General features: G+C 39.4%; 1 protein-coding gene across 2 annotated transcripts in view; it reads right to left on the reverse strand.

Annotated features, from left to right (window-relative positions):
• tmem192 (transmembrane protein 192) overlaps nt 1–18,266 on the reverse strand; it is a 60,986-nt gene that overhangs the window by 14,874 nt on the left and 27,846 nt on the right. For both annotated transcript variants that reach the window (XM_059964853.1, XM_059964852.1), the window contains exons 2-3: nt 10,128–10,274; nt 8,761–9,013 (exon numbers count right to left, since the gene is read on the reverse strand). In XM_059964853.1, the coding sequence (XP_059820836.1) occupies nt 8,761–9,013; nt 10,128–10,274 (400 nt within the window). The remainder of the gene's footprint in view (nt 1–8,760; nt 9,014–10,127; nt 10,275–18,266) is intronic.

Here is an 18,266-nt window from a genome sequence, read left to right on the forward strand (position 1 = left end):
GATGACGGTATTCAATGCTGAGCTGTAGTCAATAAAGAGCATCCTGATGTATACAGCTTTACTGTCCAGATGCTTTTCATGAGTTCACCCTCCTGAAGGCTGCTCGCACAACTGAACTCACAGGATCATCAGAGGCTATGGGAAGCTGTGATGGTTCCTTTATGTTTTGATGGTAAAAGTAAGCATAGAAGGCATTGAGCTCATCTGGAAGTGAAACCCTGCTGTCACCCATGTTACTTGATTTAACTTTATAAGAGATAATAGTACCATCTCTTTGTTGTCCTGATCTCTGCAGCTTTGCTCTTTAGCCTCTGCTATGCAGACAGAAGAATAGCTTAGTGATCCAATTTATTGAAATGCATTCTTAGCACAAAACAGTAGGCATTCCTTATCTTAATAAACAGTGGTTCAGTGTGTTGGAACCTCTGGTGTTACAAGTTATATATTGATGATAACTGGGCAGGGTCTTTAAATAAGCCTGGTTTAAGTCACTGACATGATTTGAAATGCTATGGGATGGACTGTTTCTTTTTTGAAGATGGCATCAAGCACTTGGTTATAGTCAACTGCTGGTAATAAGTAAACTGTAATCGGGATTATGGAGCAGAACTCTCTGGGTAAATAGAACCGGTGGCGTTTTACTATTAGGTGTTTGAGGTTGGGGGAAACAAGAGTTCAGCAAAACCATATCTGAGTTAATCATGAAATACCCACTTCCATCTTTTGCTTTTTCTGAATCAACAGTTCAGTACCGTCTGTAAATTGAGAAGCCTTTGGGTCTGATTGCTGTGAGAACACCATGTCTAGTTCCAACACAGAACACAACAATCTCTCATTTCCCTCTAATACAGCAATCTTGCTCTCAGGTCCTCAATTTTGTCCGCCAGCGACTGCACATTTACTAACAAGATGCTGGGTAGAGGGGACCTCATTCCTCTGTGTTTCAGCCTGGCTTGGAGAACCCCTCCTGCCCCGCTTCCAGCCACGATAATGAACCTTTGCCTGCTTAAAAGTGCCGTACCCACTTGGTTTGCTGAGCCCTTCAGAAGATCACAAGATCTGTAGATCATTGAGTTAAAAGTACATTATTTTAAAAGCAAGTTACGTGCTGCAGATTGCAGCGAGAGCAATTCAAAAGAAGTATTGTACGCAGCCCGCAGAACATTGCGGTGGTTCACCAATCCACACCTTTTGATTAGCACCCATTGGCCCAAATGGATAACATAACACAAGCACATACAACTGATACGATTTACAAATGTTTCACTCCAAGCAGAGTAGTGTCTAATGGCCACACAAACGCACGTGACTAACACTAGTTAGAAACTGTTCAGCAGCAATCTCCTGCCTCAATTAAGTGGCATAGTGTCCCAAATAAACAAAGGGAATTCAAGCCATTGCCTTGATTAGTTTTTGTAATTTAAAAGTTGACCCAAATAAGCAGCTGTCCTGATAAACTAATGGCCCAATTAACTGGAATCCACTGTATATGGATAATGAGAATTCTAATTTCAATTTTAAAAAGCCAATGCCCTGATCAGATAGTTAGGAGAGATCTCTGTGCAAAATTCAACTCATCTGAGGACATCTGGTTTGCAAGCATGTGCAGTTTAGAATTAAAGAATTACTAATTTAAAAATCTTTTAAGTCAAAATTTTGTCCTTTATCCAATGATCAAGTAAATATTGTCCATGTTTAATTGCCCTGGTACTGAATAGCTTGCTGGGATTATTTCAAAAATTTATGTGGATAATGTGTCTCAAAAGGCTAGAACAGCAGACTTCCTTCTTCAAAAGAACAAGCAAATCAAGTAATTTTCTATTTCATAAACTTTGTGGTCATCATTACTTTCTAAATTCAACTAATCGAATCTGGAGTTAAATCACTGGTTGGAATGGCAAAATCCCAACTCATTTGAACATTTTTTTTTGCTCAAGCTCCCTTGCACAATTCAGTAAAATACCACGCCTTGCATTATGCATTCCCATGCCCCACCCAATCACCACAAAAAACAGGTTAAGATAGAATACAATAAAAAATTACCTAAATGGCTATTACCTTCAGGTCTAATATGTGCAAGATTCCCACCAGAGAAAGATATAGAGTATGGTAATTTCAGATCTGGTTTGCAACAAGGTGGTGGTAGGATTGAGAAGTGTTAGTAATGTCAGGACTTCTCTTCTCCAATATCTCTGCATGGATTTTTGCCAAGTCAACAAGCACCAAATGGAAAACAGGATGTAGTGATATACCTAAAATGTTTATACCAATTTGCTCTTTACCTGGCATGCCTCACCAAAATTAGGAAAAAACTGCAGGAGACAGAGAGTGGTAAAAACTGAAATTTCAAAAAGATGTAAAAACACCCAGGAAAAGCCATACTGTTACTAAAAGTGCCATTACACACAAGGGGTAGAGACATATGCAGATCTTAGAAATATGAGAGTGCAAGTTAGAAAAAAGATTAACATAAGAAAATGTGTTTATTCGACCTTCATTATAAGAATGATATTGGGGCATTCTTAAAATGCTCAAAAGTTACATTTGGAAACCTTAATTTTCACAGGCTGCTGAATCAAAAAAAAAAGTAAAAAGATTTAGGGTTAATCACTTGGGAGTAGAGGAGAATTAACAATAGTAAATGAACTCTAAGTATTCCCAATTTATATTGGAAGTTACATTTGAAAATTTTAGAAGCCATGAACTTTAAAAAAAATTAGTTGGATAATACATGCACAGGCACAAAAGACCATCATTCTATCTTGCAACCGGCTTTCGAAACTGCCTTGTTTTCTGCCATCTGTAGTTTTACTACAGAACGATCAAGTGATCACAAATTCAATCAACTGCAGATTAAGAAAGAATACACCATATTTGAATATTGTACAATTAACTATTCAATAAATAAACCCTAAAAACATGCAATTTGGAAGGCTAGATTGCATGAAATTGAGGGAGAGTTAGCTACATAGATACACATTTTGCTGTGACAGGTTGTTCTTGGACTGGAGGCCTGTGCCACAGTGATCAGTGTTGAGCCCATTGTAGTTTGTCATTAGGACAAGGTAGTGTTCATACAAGGTAAATGGCAGGACACTGAGGATCTGGGAATACAGATACATAATTCCCTAAAAGTGGCATCACAGGTAGATAGCTCTCAAAAGAGAGCTTTTGGTACATTGGCCTTTATAAATCAAAGTATTGAGTATAAGAGTTGGAATGTAATGGTGAGGTTGTATAAGACATTGGTGAGGCCGAATTTTGAGTATTGTGTGCAGTTTTGGTCACCTAATTACAGGAAGGATATTAATAAGGTTGAAAGAACGCAGAGAAGGTTTACAAGGATGTTGCCACGACTTGAGAAACTGAGTTACAGAGAAAGGTTGAATAGGTTAGGACTTTATTCCCTGGAGTGTAGAAGAATGAGGGGAGATTTGATAGAGGTATATAAAATTATGATGGGTATAGATAGAGTGAATGCAAGCAGGCTTTTTCCACTGAGGCTAGGGGAGAGAAAAAAAAAGCGGACATGGGTCAAGGGTGAAGGGGAAAAGTTTAAAGGGGATATTAGGGGAGGCTTCTTCACACAGAGTGGTGGGAGTATGGAATGAGCTGCGGGATGAAGTGGTAAATGCGGGCTCACTTTTAACATTTAAGAAAAACTTGGACAGGTACATGGATGAGAGGGGTATGGAGGTATATGGTCCAGGTGCAGGTCAGTCGGACTAGGCAGAAAGATGATTCAGCACAGCCAAGAAGGGCCGAAGGACCTGTTTCTGTGCTGTAATGTTCTATGGTTTTATTTACATAATGAGAATGTACAAGATGTGGCTAGTTTGCAGATGACACTAAAATAGGTAGTACAGTTAAAATGTTACCAGGAATGACAAGGGGATCTCAATCAGCAATGCAAATTGAGTTTGCAAATCTCTGGTGAGACCACACTTAGAGTATTGTGTTCAGTTCTGGTCACCTCATTATAGGAAGGATGTGGAAGCTATGGAGAGGGTGCGGAGGAGACTTACCAGGATGTTGCCTGGATTGGAAAACAAGTCTTATGAGGCAAGGTCAGCAGAGCTGGGACTTTTCTCTTTGAAGTATAGAAGGATGAGAGGGGACTTGATAGAGGTCTACAAGATTATGAGAGGCATAGAAGGGGTGGATAGCCAGTACCTGTTTCCCAAGGCACTAATAACAAACACCAGAGAGCATATGTGCAAAGTTAAGGGAGGGAAATTTAGGGGAGACATATAACCATATAACAATTACAGCACGGAAACAGGCCATCTTAGCCCTTCTAGTCAGTGTCCCTTAACTCTCAACTCATATCCTCTTGCTTGAATCTCCCCTAGTCTCAATGGAAAAAGCCTATCCTCGCCAACTCTATCTATACCCCTCATAATTTTAAATACCTCTATCAAGTACCCCCTCAACCTTCTACACTCCAAAGAATAAAAACCTAACTTGAGCAAACTTTCTCTGTAACTTAGGTGCTGAAACCCAGGTAACATTCTAGTAAATCTTCTCTGTACTCTATTTTGTTGACATCTTTCCTATAATTCAGTGACCAGAACTGTACACAATACTCCAAATTTGGCCGTACCAATGCCTTGTACAATTTTAACATTACATCCCAACTCCTATACTCAATGCTCTGATTTATAAAGGCCAGCATACCAAAAGCTTTCTTCAGCACCCTATCCACATGAGATCCCACCTTCAGGGAACTATGTACCATTATTCCCAGATCACTCTGTTCTACTGCATTCCTCAATGCCCTACCATTTACCATGTATGTCCTATTTTGATTAGTTCTACCAAAATGTAGCACCTCACACTTATCAGCATTAAACTCCATCTGCCATTGTTCAGCCCACTCTTCTAACTGGTCTAGATCTTTCTGCAAGCTTTGAAAACCTACTTCATTATCCACAAAGCCACCTACCTTAGTATCATCTGCATACTTACTAATCCAATTTACCACCCCATCATCCAGATTATTAATGTATATGACAAACAACATTGGACCCAGTACAGATCCCTGAGGCACACCACTAGTCACCGGCCTCCAATCTGACAAACACTATCCACCACTACTCTCTAGCATCTCCCATCCAGCCACTGTTGAATCCATTTTACTACTTCAATATTAATATCTAATGATTGAATGATTCATCAGTTCAGTTTTACCCCTACATCCACATACTAATCCATTCAAAGCTCAACATCACATTGACCTCTTCTGTCACTACAGAACTATAAGATAAAATGATTGTTTCAGCCTGCTTTTGCCCCAGCAAGTGTATTAACATTAACCCCAAGCTTTCTCCCCTTTCCAACTATAAATTGATGACACTTTGGATATTGTAGTTATAGAATGGTGTTTTCTACCACTATCAAGAGAAAATCTGCAGTAGCTGGAAATCTGAGAAACACACACAAAATGCTGGAGGAACTCAGCAGGCCAGGCAGCTTCTATGGGAAAAAAGTACAGTCAAAGTTTCGAGCTGAAATCTCTCAGCAGGACTTCAACTCAAAGCATTTTTTCCATAGATGCTGCCTGGCCGGCTGAGTTCTTCCAGCATTTTGTGTGTGTTTTTCTACCACTTTGATAGTTTCCAATTCCCTGGTCCCAAGACATACAGACATACAAGTTCCTAGATGCCAACATCTCAGAGGACCTAATCCTCGGTCCACTATATGATGCCATCACGATGAAGGTGTGCCAGTGGCTATACTTCATTCGGAGTCTGATATGTCCCCAAGGACTAACAAATTTCTGCCCATACTATGGAGAGCATTCTGACTGGTTGTATCACTAGCTGGTATGGAGGGTTCAGAGGGTTATTGCTCAACAGCTCCATCATGGGTACAAGCCTCCCCACTAGAGGATATCTTCCACAGGTGGTGCCTCAAGAAGGGGGCATCCATCATTAAAGACCCTCACCACCTGGCACATCCCCTCTTCTAAATACTTCAATTGGAAAGGAGGCAAAGGGGCCTGACAATCCTCAATCAATGTTTTAGGAACAGCATTTTGCCCCTCTGCCATCAGATTTATGAGTAGTCCATGAACACTACCTTGCACTATTTATTTTTATTGCAACTTATAATGGGTTTTTATGTTTTGCATCGTACTGTTGCCACAAAACAAATCCATAACCATTAACTTCCCTTTGGGCCAAAATCTAAGGTGGAAGGTAAGCGAGGTTTTCTGGACAGAATCATAACCAAGAAAAGTTTTGCATTAATTTGTTCTGGTTGACAATTTCAAAGGAGAATTGGGAAGAAAATACTTGAGATGACCTTTTCCTGAAGGTATATCTCTATTTCAGCTACAAAACAACTCTCACAACTCACGTCAGTGACAACAAACCTGATTCTTAATTTTTATATACATCTCTCTCAAGGCCTTTCACTTCTTCAGTGAACACATGCCCAATCGGTTTCCCTCCAGTAACACACTCATCCACCTTGCTAAACAGGTCATCACATTGAACTATTCCTTCATCTCCACTCACTTTCTCCAAATTAAGTAGAGTAGCTAGGGCAGAGGTCGGCAACCTGCGGCTCCGGAGCCACATGCGGCTCTTTCATCTCTGTGATGCGGCTCCCCGTGGTTTGTTAGCTTTTGAAATGTAATTCGAAATTTGAAGATTATGGTGATCTTGTACAATCTAAAAACTTTGTGGAGACCCCATTTCCTGGCACATCCGAACCGGCTCACAATTAGCCACCGTTCCGGCTAAGGGAGATAGCCTACGGGGGTTTGTGAGTACGTGTCTTTTGGAGCATCCGCGCCCACGGGGACAGGTTGAGGGAGGCTTTAAAGCAAGGCTGTTTAGTTCGAATAAAGTTACCTTTGACTTCAGACTTTATTTTAGCGCTGCATGTAGCACACCGCTACAACGTGTTTTTTTATCGCTATTAATATACATCACCACTGCCAATGCCTGACACCCGCCAGTGCGCGCTTTCTTTTAATTCTTCGATCCAAGGTAGGCTAACTATGGAGTAACCTTCAACCCAACGTCTTTTTTTCGGAGTTCAAAATGTTTTTGTTGCATGCAGAAATGTAATTTCGTTTTCTCTGCAGGAGTTCATCAATTTCATAAATGCAACACATTATAGTTTGTTTATACATAGCATAAAGGCAAAAAAACCCGTTGTATGCAATGTTATTTCATTTTAAATGTCAAACCGCTTTTGTGGCTCCCAGTGTTTTCTTTTCTGTGGGAAATGGGTCCATATTGGCTCTTTCAGTGGTAAACGTTGCTGACCCCTGAGCTAGGGGAATCTACATAGGCTCAAGCTATCCTTTCCTTTTAGTGGAAACTTGTTTAACAGCTTTTGTAGCAGTTCTAATAACAGAATTGGCACTATTCCTTCAGAAACAGATCACATAATGAAAAAAAAACTGGTAGCATCATAGCCTCCGTGGAGTAAAGAGAAGGAATGCAAAGCAGAATTGGGGAAGAAAGCACAAGATGACTTGTTCCTAAAGGCATATCCTTATTTTAGCCACAAGACCATAAGAAAGAGGCAGAATTAGGTAATTTGGCTATTGGGTCTGCTCTGCCATTCCATTAGTAACAAGGGGACAGGCTGCTGGACATTAAATTATTTTGATGAATGCCTAGGTCGCACCAAAAAGTCAAGTTATTGGTTGCAACACCTTTTCCAGCTTAGTCTGTCTACATGGTCAAGTTGTGTGTAGTTGACAGTCAAATGTATATACTACTTTTCCTTACCAAAATTTCCAAACCAGAATTAAACATTTGTCTTTCTGGTCTGTATAAAAGTGCACAAGATGATGCCCTTTATAGTGAATGTAGAGCACTGTAGCACAGAAACAATGTCCTCAGCCTATTTTACTCCATGCCAGACTGTTATTCTGCCTGGTCCCATCGACCTGCAGCCAGACCACTTCAGATGGTAGGTAGTTCCACACTTGTACCAACCTATGAATACAAGAACATAAGAAATAGGAGCAGGAGTAGGCCATCTGGCCTGTCGAGCCGGCTCCTCCATTCAATAAGATTGTGGCCAATCTGACCATGGACTCATCTCCACCTACCTGCCTTTTCCCCATATCCCTCAATTCCCCTACTATGCAAAAATCTATCCAGACTGGTCTTAAATATATTAACTGAGGTAGCCTCCACTGCTTCATTGGGCAGAAAATTCCACAGAATCACCACTCTTTGGGAAAAGCAGTTTCTCCTCATCTCCATCCTAAATTTACTCCCCCAAATCTGGAGGCCATGTTCCCTAGTTCTAGTCTCACCCACCAGTGGAAACAACTTTCCTGCCTCTATCTTATCTATCCCTTTCACAATTTTATATCTTTAATTTTAAATATTTCACTTTTCATTCACAACCTAGAAATCTAATCTCACCCAACTAAGTTTGGTTTATTATTTTTAATGATGACTCTTATTATATCTAAATCAGTTTCCCACCCTCTTTTCTCACTGAAAACAGGGCCAATAAAAAGCAATTACAAATTTTTCCAAGTTTTATTTTGGTTCTCTGTCTTTAATGTGCTGTGTCTTTCAACTCTGCAGCTGATGTCCATGCCTATGAGCAGTAAAACCTGCATTATGATGAGATATAGACAGTTGGCTAACATTCATGCCAAGTACAAGGCAGGCAATGTCCATCCCCATGATAGCTCCATTATCAATGGCACTACATTCTTGTACTTTCAACTAACGTGGTTAAAATTTGTTTGTACAATTAAAAAGAAATTTTGCTCACCTGTAGAATGAATGAAAAGTGGCAGGTGTTTCAAATGCTTTATGGAACGGTATAGTGCTAGATAGCCTCTGTTTCTGACTTTGGAGTGTTGAGTTTGCAAGTAAAATTCAAAGACAGCATGCAGGGTCCAAAGGACAACTTTTGTTATTATTATAACAGTCACAGGTTTGAAAGACCCAAGGACATTACTACAATTCCCAGATGCCGTTACACATAAAAAACCCAAAGTATATGCCAGAGCCACAAAAGCAACCTAGAACAAAAAAAAACATTTTTTTAAACAAAAAAATTAACTCATCAGCAATGCTAATTTATTATAGAAAATGAATCTAAATGTCACTTTAGAATTCAATGTCTCCTAATGCAAAATATATCATGCACTTGTGACCTTAATACCGATACACAGGAAATAGAAATATGCTAGTTAATTACTCTTAGTCTCAAGGTTTTTACTTTTCTTTTAAAATGTTAATGTTTTCACCAATATTCAAAATGTACAAGTTTTACTACACCTGGAACATTTCATAATCTTGAATTGCAAAGAGATTTGACAGTGTAATTCTTATTCCACTCCACCTGACAGGGCAACTGATGTATTGCCAGCATGATTTTGGAAGTCATATACACAAAAAATACTATTTAAATTGAGCAATGCCAAGGAAAAAGTTGAGAAGCAATCTTGAAGTGGGACACAATGGATGCAAGTTCACAAAGTATGTAATAATGACTAATAACCAATCTTCTCAGATAAATTTGTGATGAAGGGTGCCATTTTAGTGGCAAGTTACAATTAAAGCCTCTAAAGCCTTTTTTAAAAAACCTCTATTAATTTTTTCCAAATGCAACATGCAAATTCACACCAGTTTACAATTTTTAATATTACATTTGAGATTTTAAAAAGTTGTAGAGATTTAAAGACCTCAACGAGTTAATTTTTAAATTATCAAATCAACCTTATATGCATTTTAATTTTTTAAAAGTAGAATGTGGTTATAGTTTATAAAAAATATCAAAGATGGTCATGAAGCATTTTAGAGCATGGAGTTTTGTCAAATACGCCCTTGAAGAAAAATTTCCGAAGTATTGTTACAATTGTAATATGATTACTACAGCAACAAGACCTGAAAGATAATTTCTGTTGCTGACATTCTTTTCAATTTTACAAAGTCTATTTTCAGTGGATTAAGGAATTCAACTGAACAAAATATTGAACAAAAACGTTATGGTCCAATAGCATGTACACTTCCATTTAAAACCAAAGTATTGTTAAACATTTGATATGAAGTAGCTATTAAAATGTTACATATCTCAAAGGTTTTCTAATACAATTCAATTAACCCCCAGCATATAGAAAATCCAACACTCACATGCAGAAATGTTAACAGGATTGCCCAACATCCTGTTGGCACACTTTTAAAATAAGGTCTCACATCACCAACCAAAGTATCAGCATGCAATAGGGGAAGGTCTATTGGTGGATCCTCTTCCACACTTTGAGTCACATCAGTGGAATTCTAAGGGGAGAAAGCAAAGCGTGAAGAATCTGAAATACCAAGACACATCTATCTAACACCAGCAAGATGTTTACCTATGCAAGTCATGCTAGTTAGTGTGGCACCTGCAGTCCATAACATTCAGCTTTTTATACTACACAAAGGAAACTTAGAGCAATAAAAACTTCACACCCTCTCATTCCACTTTGAACTCTTCTATAGCCACAATAAAAAGAAATACACGGGCACCTTACTGCCAACAAATGGTGAAATTCACTTCTGAGATCACGGTAAGGTTCACTTCTAAAGCAACGTGAAGAACTTTACAAGTATTTTCTCAGTAACAATACAAATTAAGAGAGACAAAACTGCTGTGCTTCCACTACAGAATTACAGAAAATAAGAGATCTATTGATAAGGGAACAGAGCACTGGCAAATCATATTATAAATTATTCTATTGCAGTGGCAGGACAGAAACTTAAATGCTTCAATCACAACAAGAAACAAAATATAATCAGGATTATGTAAAATCAAACCAAAAACCACAAATGCCTCTCAGTAAAATAAATATTTCATAATATTCATGAAAAACTACTTCAAACCACAGTTTTAGTTTGTTTTAAAATACAATTGGAAAAACCACAGATGATCAGCAGTGAATAAAATTTCAATAATTGTAAACACAAATCTGTAGATGCTGAAAAAAATAGAGTAGCATACACAAAATGCTGGAACAATTCAGCAGGTCAGCAAATGGCATCAATGGAAAAGATGAGTCTATGTTTTGGGCTGAGACCCTTCATCAGGTCTATAAATTGTTCAAAATTTTCCAATTAAGAAAGTACTCAGATCAACCTATCATTGTCTCTTTTCTCATAGCTCATCTTTCTTGTAAAAACTAAAGATTGACAAATGCTTTCAAACTGAATTTCCAAAAAGCTTACATTTATTTTTCACTTATTTTAAATTTTCATATGCTTTCAATCTTTTGCCACTCCTCACTAGCAACTCACTTTAGCTAAATACTATACTTCATCCTCATCAAACTTGTCTAAATTGATGCAACTGTGGTAAAAGTACATTATTAATACAGTATTAGCAGCATACCTGGAGTTTCTGAAAAGGCATTTTGAAGCAAATGTTCAGCACACAATTTTATTGGGACTTTTTTTTCCAGTTCAGAATTGGAGTACATAGAGAGAATAACCTAGCCAGGTCATCTAATAAAGTCACATGGGTGAATTTAGGAATAGAATATGGGCAATTGCTTTGTTGGGGTTATAGTAAAAGCCTACAACAGACACTGCAGATTAAAGGAACAGATATGTTAGCAAATGGAAAAAAAGATTCAAGATTAGCTTTATTTGTCATATGTACATGGAAACATGCAGCGAAGTGTGTTGTTCATTCGCATCAAAGCAAATCAACAAAGACTGTACTGGGCAGCCTCCAAGCATTGCCACACTTACAGCCCCAACATAACATCTCCACAACAAACTAATCCTAAGCATACGACTTCCACATGCAGGAGGAAATTGGAGCACCTGGAAGAAAGTCTGGTCACAGGAGTAGGTGCAAACTCCGGGAGGAATCAAACTCTGATTTTACCGCTGCAATAGCAAGCGGTGAGGTAGCTGTACAGCACAGGAAGATGTGAAACAAATAGGGTTATAATAGTGACGATTTTAAACTTACCCAACATTGACTAGCATTGCCTTGCATAGGCTGGAGTTTAAGTGCACACAGGTTTTTTTTGGACACAAAAATTAGAAATTCCTCAGAGAAGTGGCTGACCACATCTTAGGAATCTAAGCTGGCAGTTAGGAAGAGTTTGGAAAAAATGACAGTAATTTTGTTGGTTCCAAGGTAGTGATAGAAAGAAATAGGGTGATCATTAAGTGAGGTCCTAAATTTGCGAAAGGCTGATCAGGACTGAGCAAAAATAAATTAGAATCAGATTACTGTAGGTAAAACAACAGTCAACAAGTGGGCATCTTTTAACAGATAGCAAGAATTCAAGGATAGCACATTCCAGTAAGAATGAAAGGAATAGGCAACACGATTAGGAAACTTGGATGACAAAGGACATTGAAGATCCCTAAGTGGGGAGTGGGGGGATAAAAGCATTTGACAAGTATAAGCAATTGTATTCTCTTGAGGAATATAGAGGGTGTAGCAGAGTACCAAGGAAGGATATGTACAAAAAAATGGCAAGGCACTAAAGAATGTTAATGAACAAATACATAGACAGTTCCCAAATTCCATAGGACTGCAAAAACACTATGAAATGTCCTTGAAAAACAAGACCAAGGCATTAAAAAAAGATAACTAAGGAGAGGGTAAGTCCACTTAAGGATAAAGGAAGGAATTTGAGCCTGGAGATAGAGCAAGTGGCCAGGTACTAAAGGACAGCTTTTGTCAATATTTACCAAGAAGGATTTGGAGGATAGTGAAAGCAGAGTGGGGCATGCTCATGTCCTAGGTCATTTTGATATTGATGAGGAGGGAGTGCTCCGTCTTCTAAAGAGCATCATCCAGGGGTCTGATGCCTATAGCCAAGAATATAATGTCCTCTTGTTTGAATACAGATTCAAACAAAAGGACACGAGTTGAGAGTTAGGGGGCAAAAGTTTAGGGGTAACACGAGGGGGAACTTCTTTATTCAGAGAGTGGTAGCTGTGTGGAACGAGCTTCTAGTAGAAGTGGTAGAAGCAGGTTCGGTATTGTCATTTAAAGTAAAATTCAATAGGTATATGGACAGGAAAGGAATGGAGGGTTATGGGCTGTGTGGGTCAGTGGGACTAAGTGAGAGCAAGTGTTCGGCACAGACTAGAAGGGTCGAGATGGCCTGTTTCCGTGCTGTAATTGTTAAATGGTTATAATATTGAAAGCAGCAAGTGAAGATCTTTGTGCCCTCACTAGAAACAGGTAAGGTCTTAGAGGACTGGGGAGTAGCAAATGTGCCTTTGTTCAAGAAAGGAAATAGAGATGATCTAGGCAATTATAGATCAAAAAGCCCAGATCAGTAGTAGGGAAGAGGATACCAATGCAAAGAACTTATCGGCATTTGGAAATGCATGGCCTGCTTAGAAACATTCAACATGGCTTTGTGCAGGGCAGGTACATCTGACAAACTTAAGGGTTTTTAAAGGGTTATTTACATGAATTTTAGTAAGGCATTTCATAAGGCCCCTCATGGTAGGTGATTCAGAAAATAAAAACACATGCGAGCCAGGGAAAATTGCAAGTTTTGGAACTAGTTTGCTCATAGGAGATAGTGTAAGTGCAGAAGGTCAGTATTTTGGCTGGAGGTCCATCAATGCTGGGTGCTCTTTTGTGATACATATTTGGATAAAAATGTAGGGGGTGGATTAGTAAGCTTGTAAATGACACCCAAGATTTGGGGAATCTTGGATGGTATAAAGGGCTATTAAAGAATACTCTGTCCACACGAAAACTGTGTTTTCATCCCCCGAAACTGGAGCTTTTCAGAAACTCTCTCCAGGGTGTGTAATTTTGAAAACACCGCTTGAGCAGATCAGTGTGGACGGGTAACCAGAGAAATCTGAAAACGCTGCCATGACTTGCCGGAACAGATGGTTTCTTGAATGCCACCTAACAATTTCAGAACAGACGGCAACGAGACTGAAGCCAGAAGAGTTAGAAATATACTCACCAAATACTTTGACCCATATCTTACTGAATAAATAAGTATACTCACTTTGCCCTGTTTTCTGTCCTTGCTGGTATGAAGGTGGTTTACCTATTTATGCAAGTATTTCTCTGACAATAGATGTGTAACAGTCTAATGTAACATTGTATGGAAATACAAGATAACACTGATGCAGACATGTTTTATACATTTAACAAGGGGCTTTATTAATGCAACAGAGTTAGTCAGTTTTTCAATGTTTGTCATCAGCCGGTTCATACAGTCTGTGAACTCCCTGTTGGTTGCCTCCATAATGCTCCAATATTTGCTTTTTTTAAAAAAACTTTTCAGTTCTCCTGCACAAGAGCCAACAGCTGTCTGTCGTTTTAAGCTTTTCTAGTCTGTAACCACACAAATGCGCACTTTCGCGGCAAGATTCGACACCAAACATGTCGCTTGTTTTCGGTAGATGTGTCCTGCGCAGGAGGAGGAGATTTGCCGAAATCTCCATTTCAATGTGGACAGAGATATTTTTAAAAACACATAGTGTTGACGCCTATTATTTTTTTGCGAAATTGGCGTTTTCAAAATTATCCGGTGTAGCGTGGGCATAGCTTTAGTCTGGGCAAGCGTGAGGTGTTGCGCTTTGGGAGCACAGTTGAAAGGAGAGAGTATACAGTTAATGGTAGGCCCTTTTAATAGCACTGAGGTTCACAAGGAACAGAAACAGGTTTACTATCACTGGCATATGTCATGAAATGTGTTGTTTTGTGCCAGCAGTACATTGAAGTACAGAAAATCTACAAATTACAAGTAGTATACAATAAATTAAGTAATGCAAAAAGAGGGAAAGCATAGTGCAGTAGTGTTCATGGATTTATCGTCCATTCAGAAATCTGATGGCGGAGGGGAAGAAGCTATTCCTGAAACGTCTTCAGCACCTTGTCCTTAATGAGCAGAGGGAATATCCTGTGTGATGGGGTTCCTAATGATAGATGCCATTTCTTTAAAGCACCATCTTTTGAAGATGCCGTGGATACTGGGGAGGCTAGTGCCCCAGCTGACTGAGCTTGCAACTCTCTGCAGCTTTTTTTGATCGTGTGCAAAGGCACATCCACACCAGATGGTGATGCCACCCCACTAGAATGCTCTCCACGGTACATCTGTAGAAATTTGTCAGTGTCTTTGGTGACATACAGATCTCCCCAAACTCCTGATGAAGTAAAGCTACTGTTGTGTCTTCTTTCTAATTGCATCAATAGGTTGGGCCAAGGATAGATCTTCAGGGGTGTTGACAGCCACGAACTTGAAATTGCTCACCCTTTCCACTGCGGAACCCTCAATGAGAACAGGTCCCATAGCTTCCTCTTCCTGAAGTCCACAATCAATGCCTTGGTCTTACTGACATTAGTGCAAGGTTGTTTTAGTGATAGCACTCAACCAGCTGATCTATCTCACCCCTGTACACCACCTTGTCATCACCTGAAATTTTTCCAACAATTGTATTATTGTTGGCAAATTTATAGATGGCATTTGAGTTGGGCCTGGCCACACAATTATTGGTGCAGAGCAGAGGGCTAAGTGCACAACCTTGAGGTGTGCCAGTGTTGATAGTCAGCAAGTAGATGTTATTTCCAATCTACATAGACTATGGTCTTCTGGGGAGGAAGTCAAGGAATTGTTTGCAGAAGAAGGTACAGAGGTGCAGGTTTTGGAGCTTGTTGATTAGACCTGAGGGTATGATTGTGTTGAACACTGAGCTGCAAATAAATAAACAGCAGCCTGATGTAGGTATAGCTATTGTCCAGGTGATCCAAGATCAAGTGCAGAGCCAATGAGATTGTATCCACTGTAGACTTATTGTGGCAAATAGGTAAAGTGCAGCAGGTCCAGGTTCTTGCTTAGGCAGGAGCTGATTCTGAGCGTGACCAACCCTTTAAAGAACCACTGAGAATCACTGATCGATAGTCGTTCAGACAGCTCATCCTTGTCTTCTTGGGGACTGGTATGAGAGTCTCCATTTTGAATTCAGATACAGCAGCGAGATACTGAAAATGCCTGCACACAGATTTTCAGAGCCCTACTAGCCTGACGCCTTGCGAGGGTTCACTCTCTTGAAAGATATTCTGAAGTTGGCCTCAAAGACACAGACCTAATGGTTTTTTTAAAATTATGAAAGGCATTGATGAGATAAGTTAGTCCTTCTTTTCCAGAAAGAATGTGAAACACCAGAGGACATGCTGTTAAGGTAGGTGTGTGGAAAGGAAACTATTTTTAAAAAAATGAAACGCAGAGACTAGTAGTATCTGGAATATATTACCACAGCAGTGGTGGATGCAAGGAGCTTGAGGTTTAGGTCGACAAATGAATAGGAAGGGAATCAATGGATGACACATTTAACAGTAGGACATTTAGTATACATTGGCAACATCATGGTCAGAACTACCTCTCCAGTGCTGTACGGTTCTCCGTATTTTGGAAATCACATGGCTGGAGATTGTTGAAGCCCAGAGGTTTTTGCCTCTGCTAGCCATAGCTGAAGTACTAGAAGAACTGGAGGAAAGTTAACATTATTCCCTTATTTCATAAGAGCAGCAGGGATAAACCACAAGACTAAATGTCATCAAGCAAATTAATGAAGAAAATTCTAAGACAACATTTATGTTTACATAAAGTCAATATGACTTTATGGAAAATGCTTTTAACACATTTGATTAGAGTTTTTATTTGAAAAGATGGCAGATGAGATTGATGAAGGTAGGACAGTCAGCATTGCCTACATAGATTTTAGAAAGGCATTTGACAGAGACCTACATGGCAGACAGAATCACAAGGTCAAGGTACACAAGATTCAGGGGAAACCGCCTTGGATCCAAAACTGACTTGGTGACAGGAGGCAGAACATAGTGATGTGAAGATGTTTTCCTGGAGAAATCAGTGACTGCTGGTGTACTACAAGGATTGCTGCTGGGACATTTGGTGCTTGTGATGTATATTAATGATTTGGATGTGATTAGCAACTTTACAGTGGCATTTGGATGGTGATAGGATTTAGATCAGTTGTAAAGATGGCAGAGATTTGGTATTTGGAATTCAATCTCATCAGGTATAAGCTGATGTATCTGGGAATCAAATGGAAGTAGAACATACACTGCAAACAACAGGGCTCTACAGAATATTGCTTAACAAAAATATCTACAGTTCCAAATTCGTAGTTTCCTGAAAGTGGTAACATAGTGTTGTGATGGAAAATAATTGGTTCTTTGAGTCTCAACAGTAGAGGCCTGGACACACACAGTTTTAATAATAAGGAATTTATTTACAAGGGGAAGTCGGGTCAACACAAGCAACTACAATACACAGGAAGCGGTGTTGGGACAGGGTACGGTTACACAAACAAAGAACAAGGGAAAAGCACTACAACAGCTATCCCCCTTGACCTCGGATAGCTGTGGCTCCCTTACCAGGACAAACGATAGACCTTCCCAAGCATAAATCAATGCACTTACCTCCAATGTGGTGGTCTGTAAGAGAGCGGGAGCCAAGTGCAAGTCTCACCTTTTAAAGCATGAGGCTGGGTGAGATAATCCAATTAAGGTGACCAATAATTTAGGTGTGCATTGATTAGTTGGGAGGGACCAAATGTTGATTGGCATGTGGTGTGTCCTCCGACCAGCCAGGTGGCAGTGCATCTGTCACGTGGCCGGTATCGCTGGATACACATAGGTCCCTAGGGTGGTAAAGTATGGCATGCTTGCCTTCAATGGTCAGGGCTTGCATTGTTGGGATGATACATCATAATTTTACAAAACACTTTCAGGTACACACAATATTGTGAACAGTTCTGGTCACCTGACTTTACAAAGGATGTGATTGCACTGGAGAGAATAAAGAAATACATCAGGGATGTTACCTTAATTGGATGACTTTAGATTGGGCAAGCTGGGCTTATTTTCCCTGGAGCAAAGTAGGCAGAAGAATGACCTGATATCGTGTCTTGAAAAAGTATTCAGTCCTCACAACTTATTTCACATCTTACTGTCTCACATTTAAAACATATTGAAGTAGTATTTTTTGAGCCAGTCTACAAAGTAGTGTTCATCATGTCAAATCAAAAGAAAAAACCCAAACCCTGTCCACAACTTACCAGAAATTAAAAAGCACAATTGAGAGGCTGAAAAAAATATTTTTCTTCTTTGTAATTACTGTACTAACTGCCCTCAGGTATAATACCTTTCCAACTTTTTGATGCAGAAAATTAGAAGATGACCTAAATAAATCCCTGTAAGGTTCAAGTGTATGGTACATTTTCAACAGACCAAACCAAAATGAAGACAACAGAGCATTCAAGACAAGTCAC

The sequence above is a fragment of the Hypanus sabinus genome, chromosome 3 (assembly GCF_030144855.1).
Source record: "Hypanus sabinus isolate sHypSab1 chromosome 3, sHypSab1.hap1, whole genome shotgun sequence".
Lineage (NCBI taxonomy): Eukaryota > Metazoa > Chordata > Chondrichthyes > Myliobatiformes > Dasyatidae > Hypanus > Hypanus sabinus.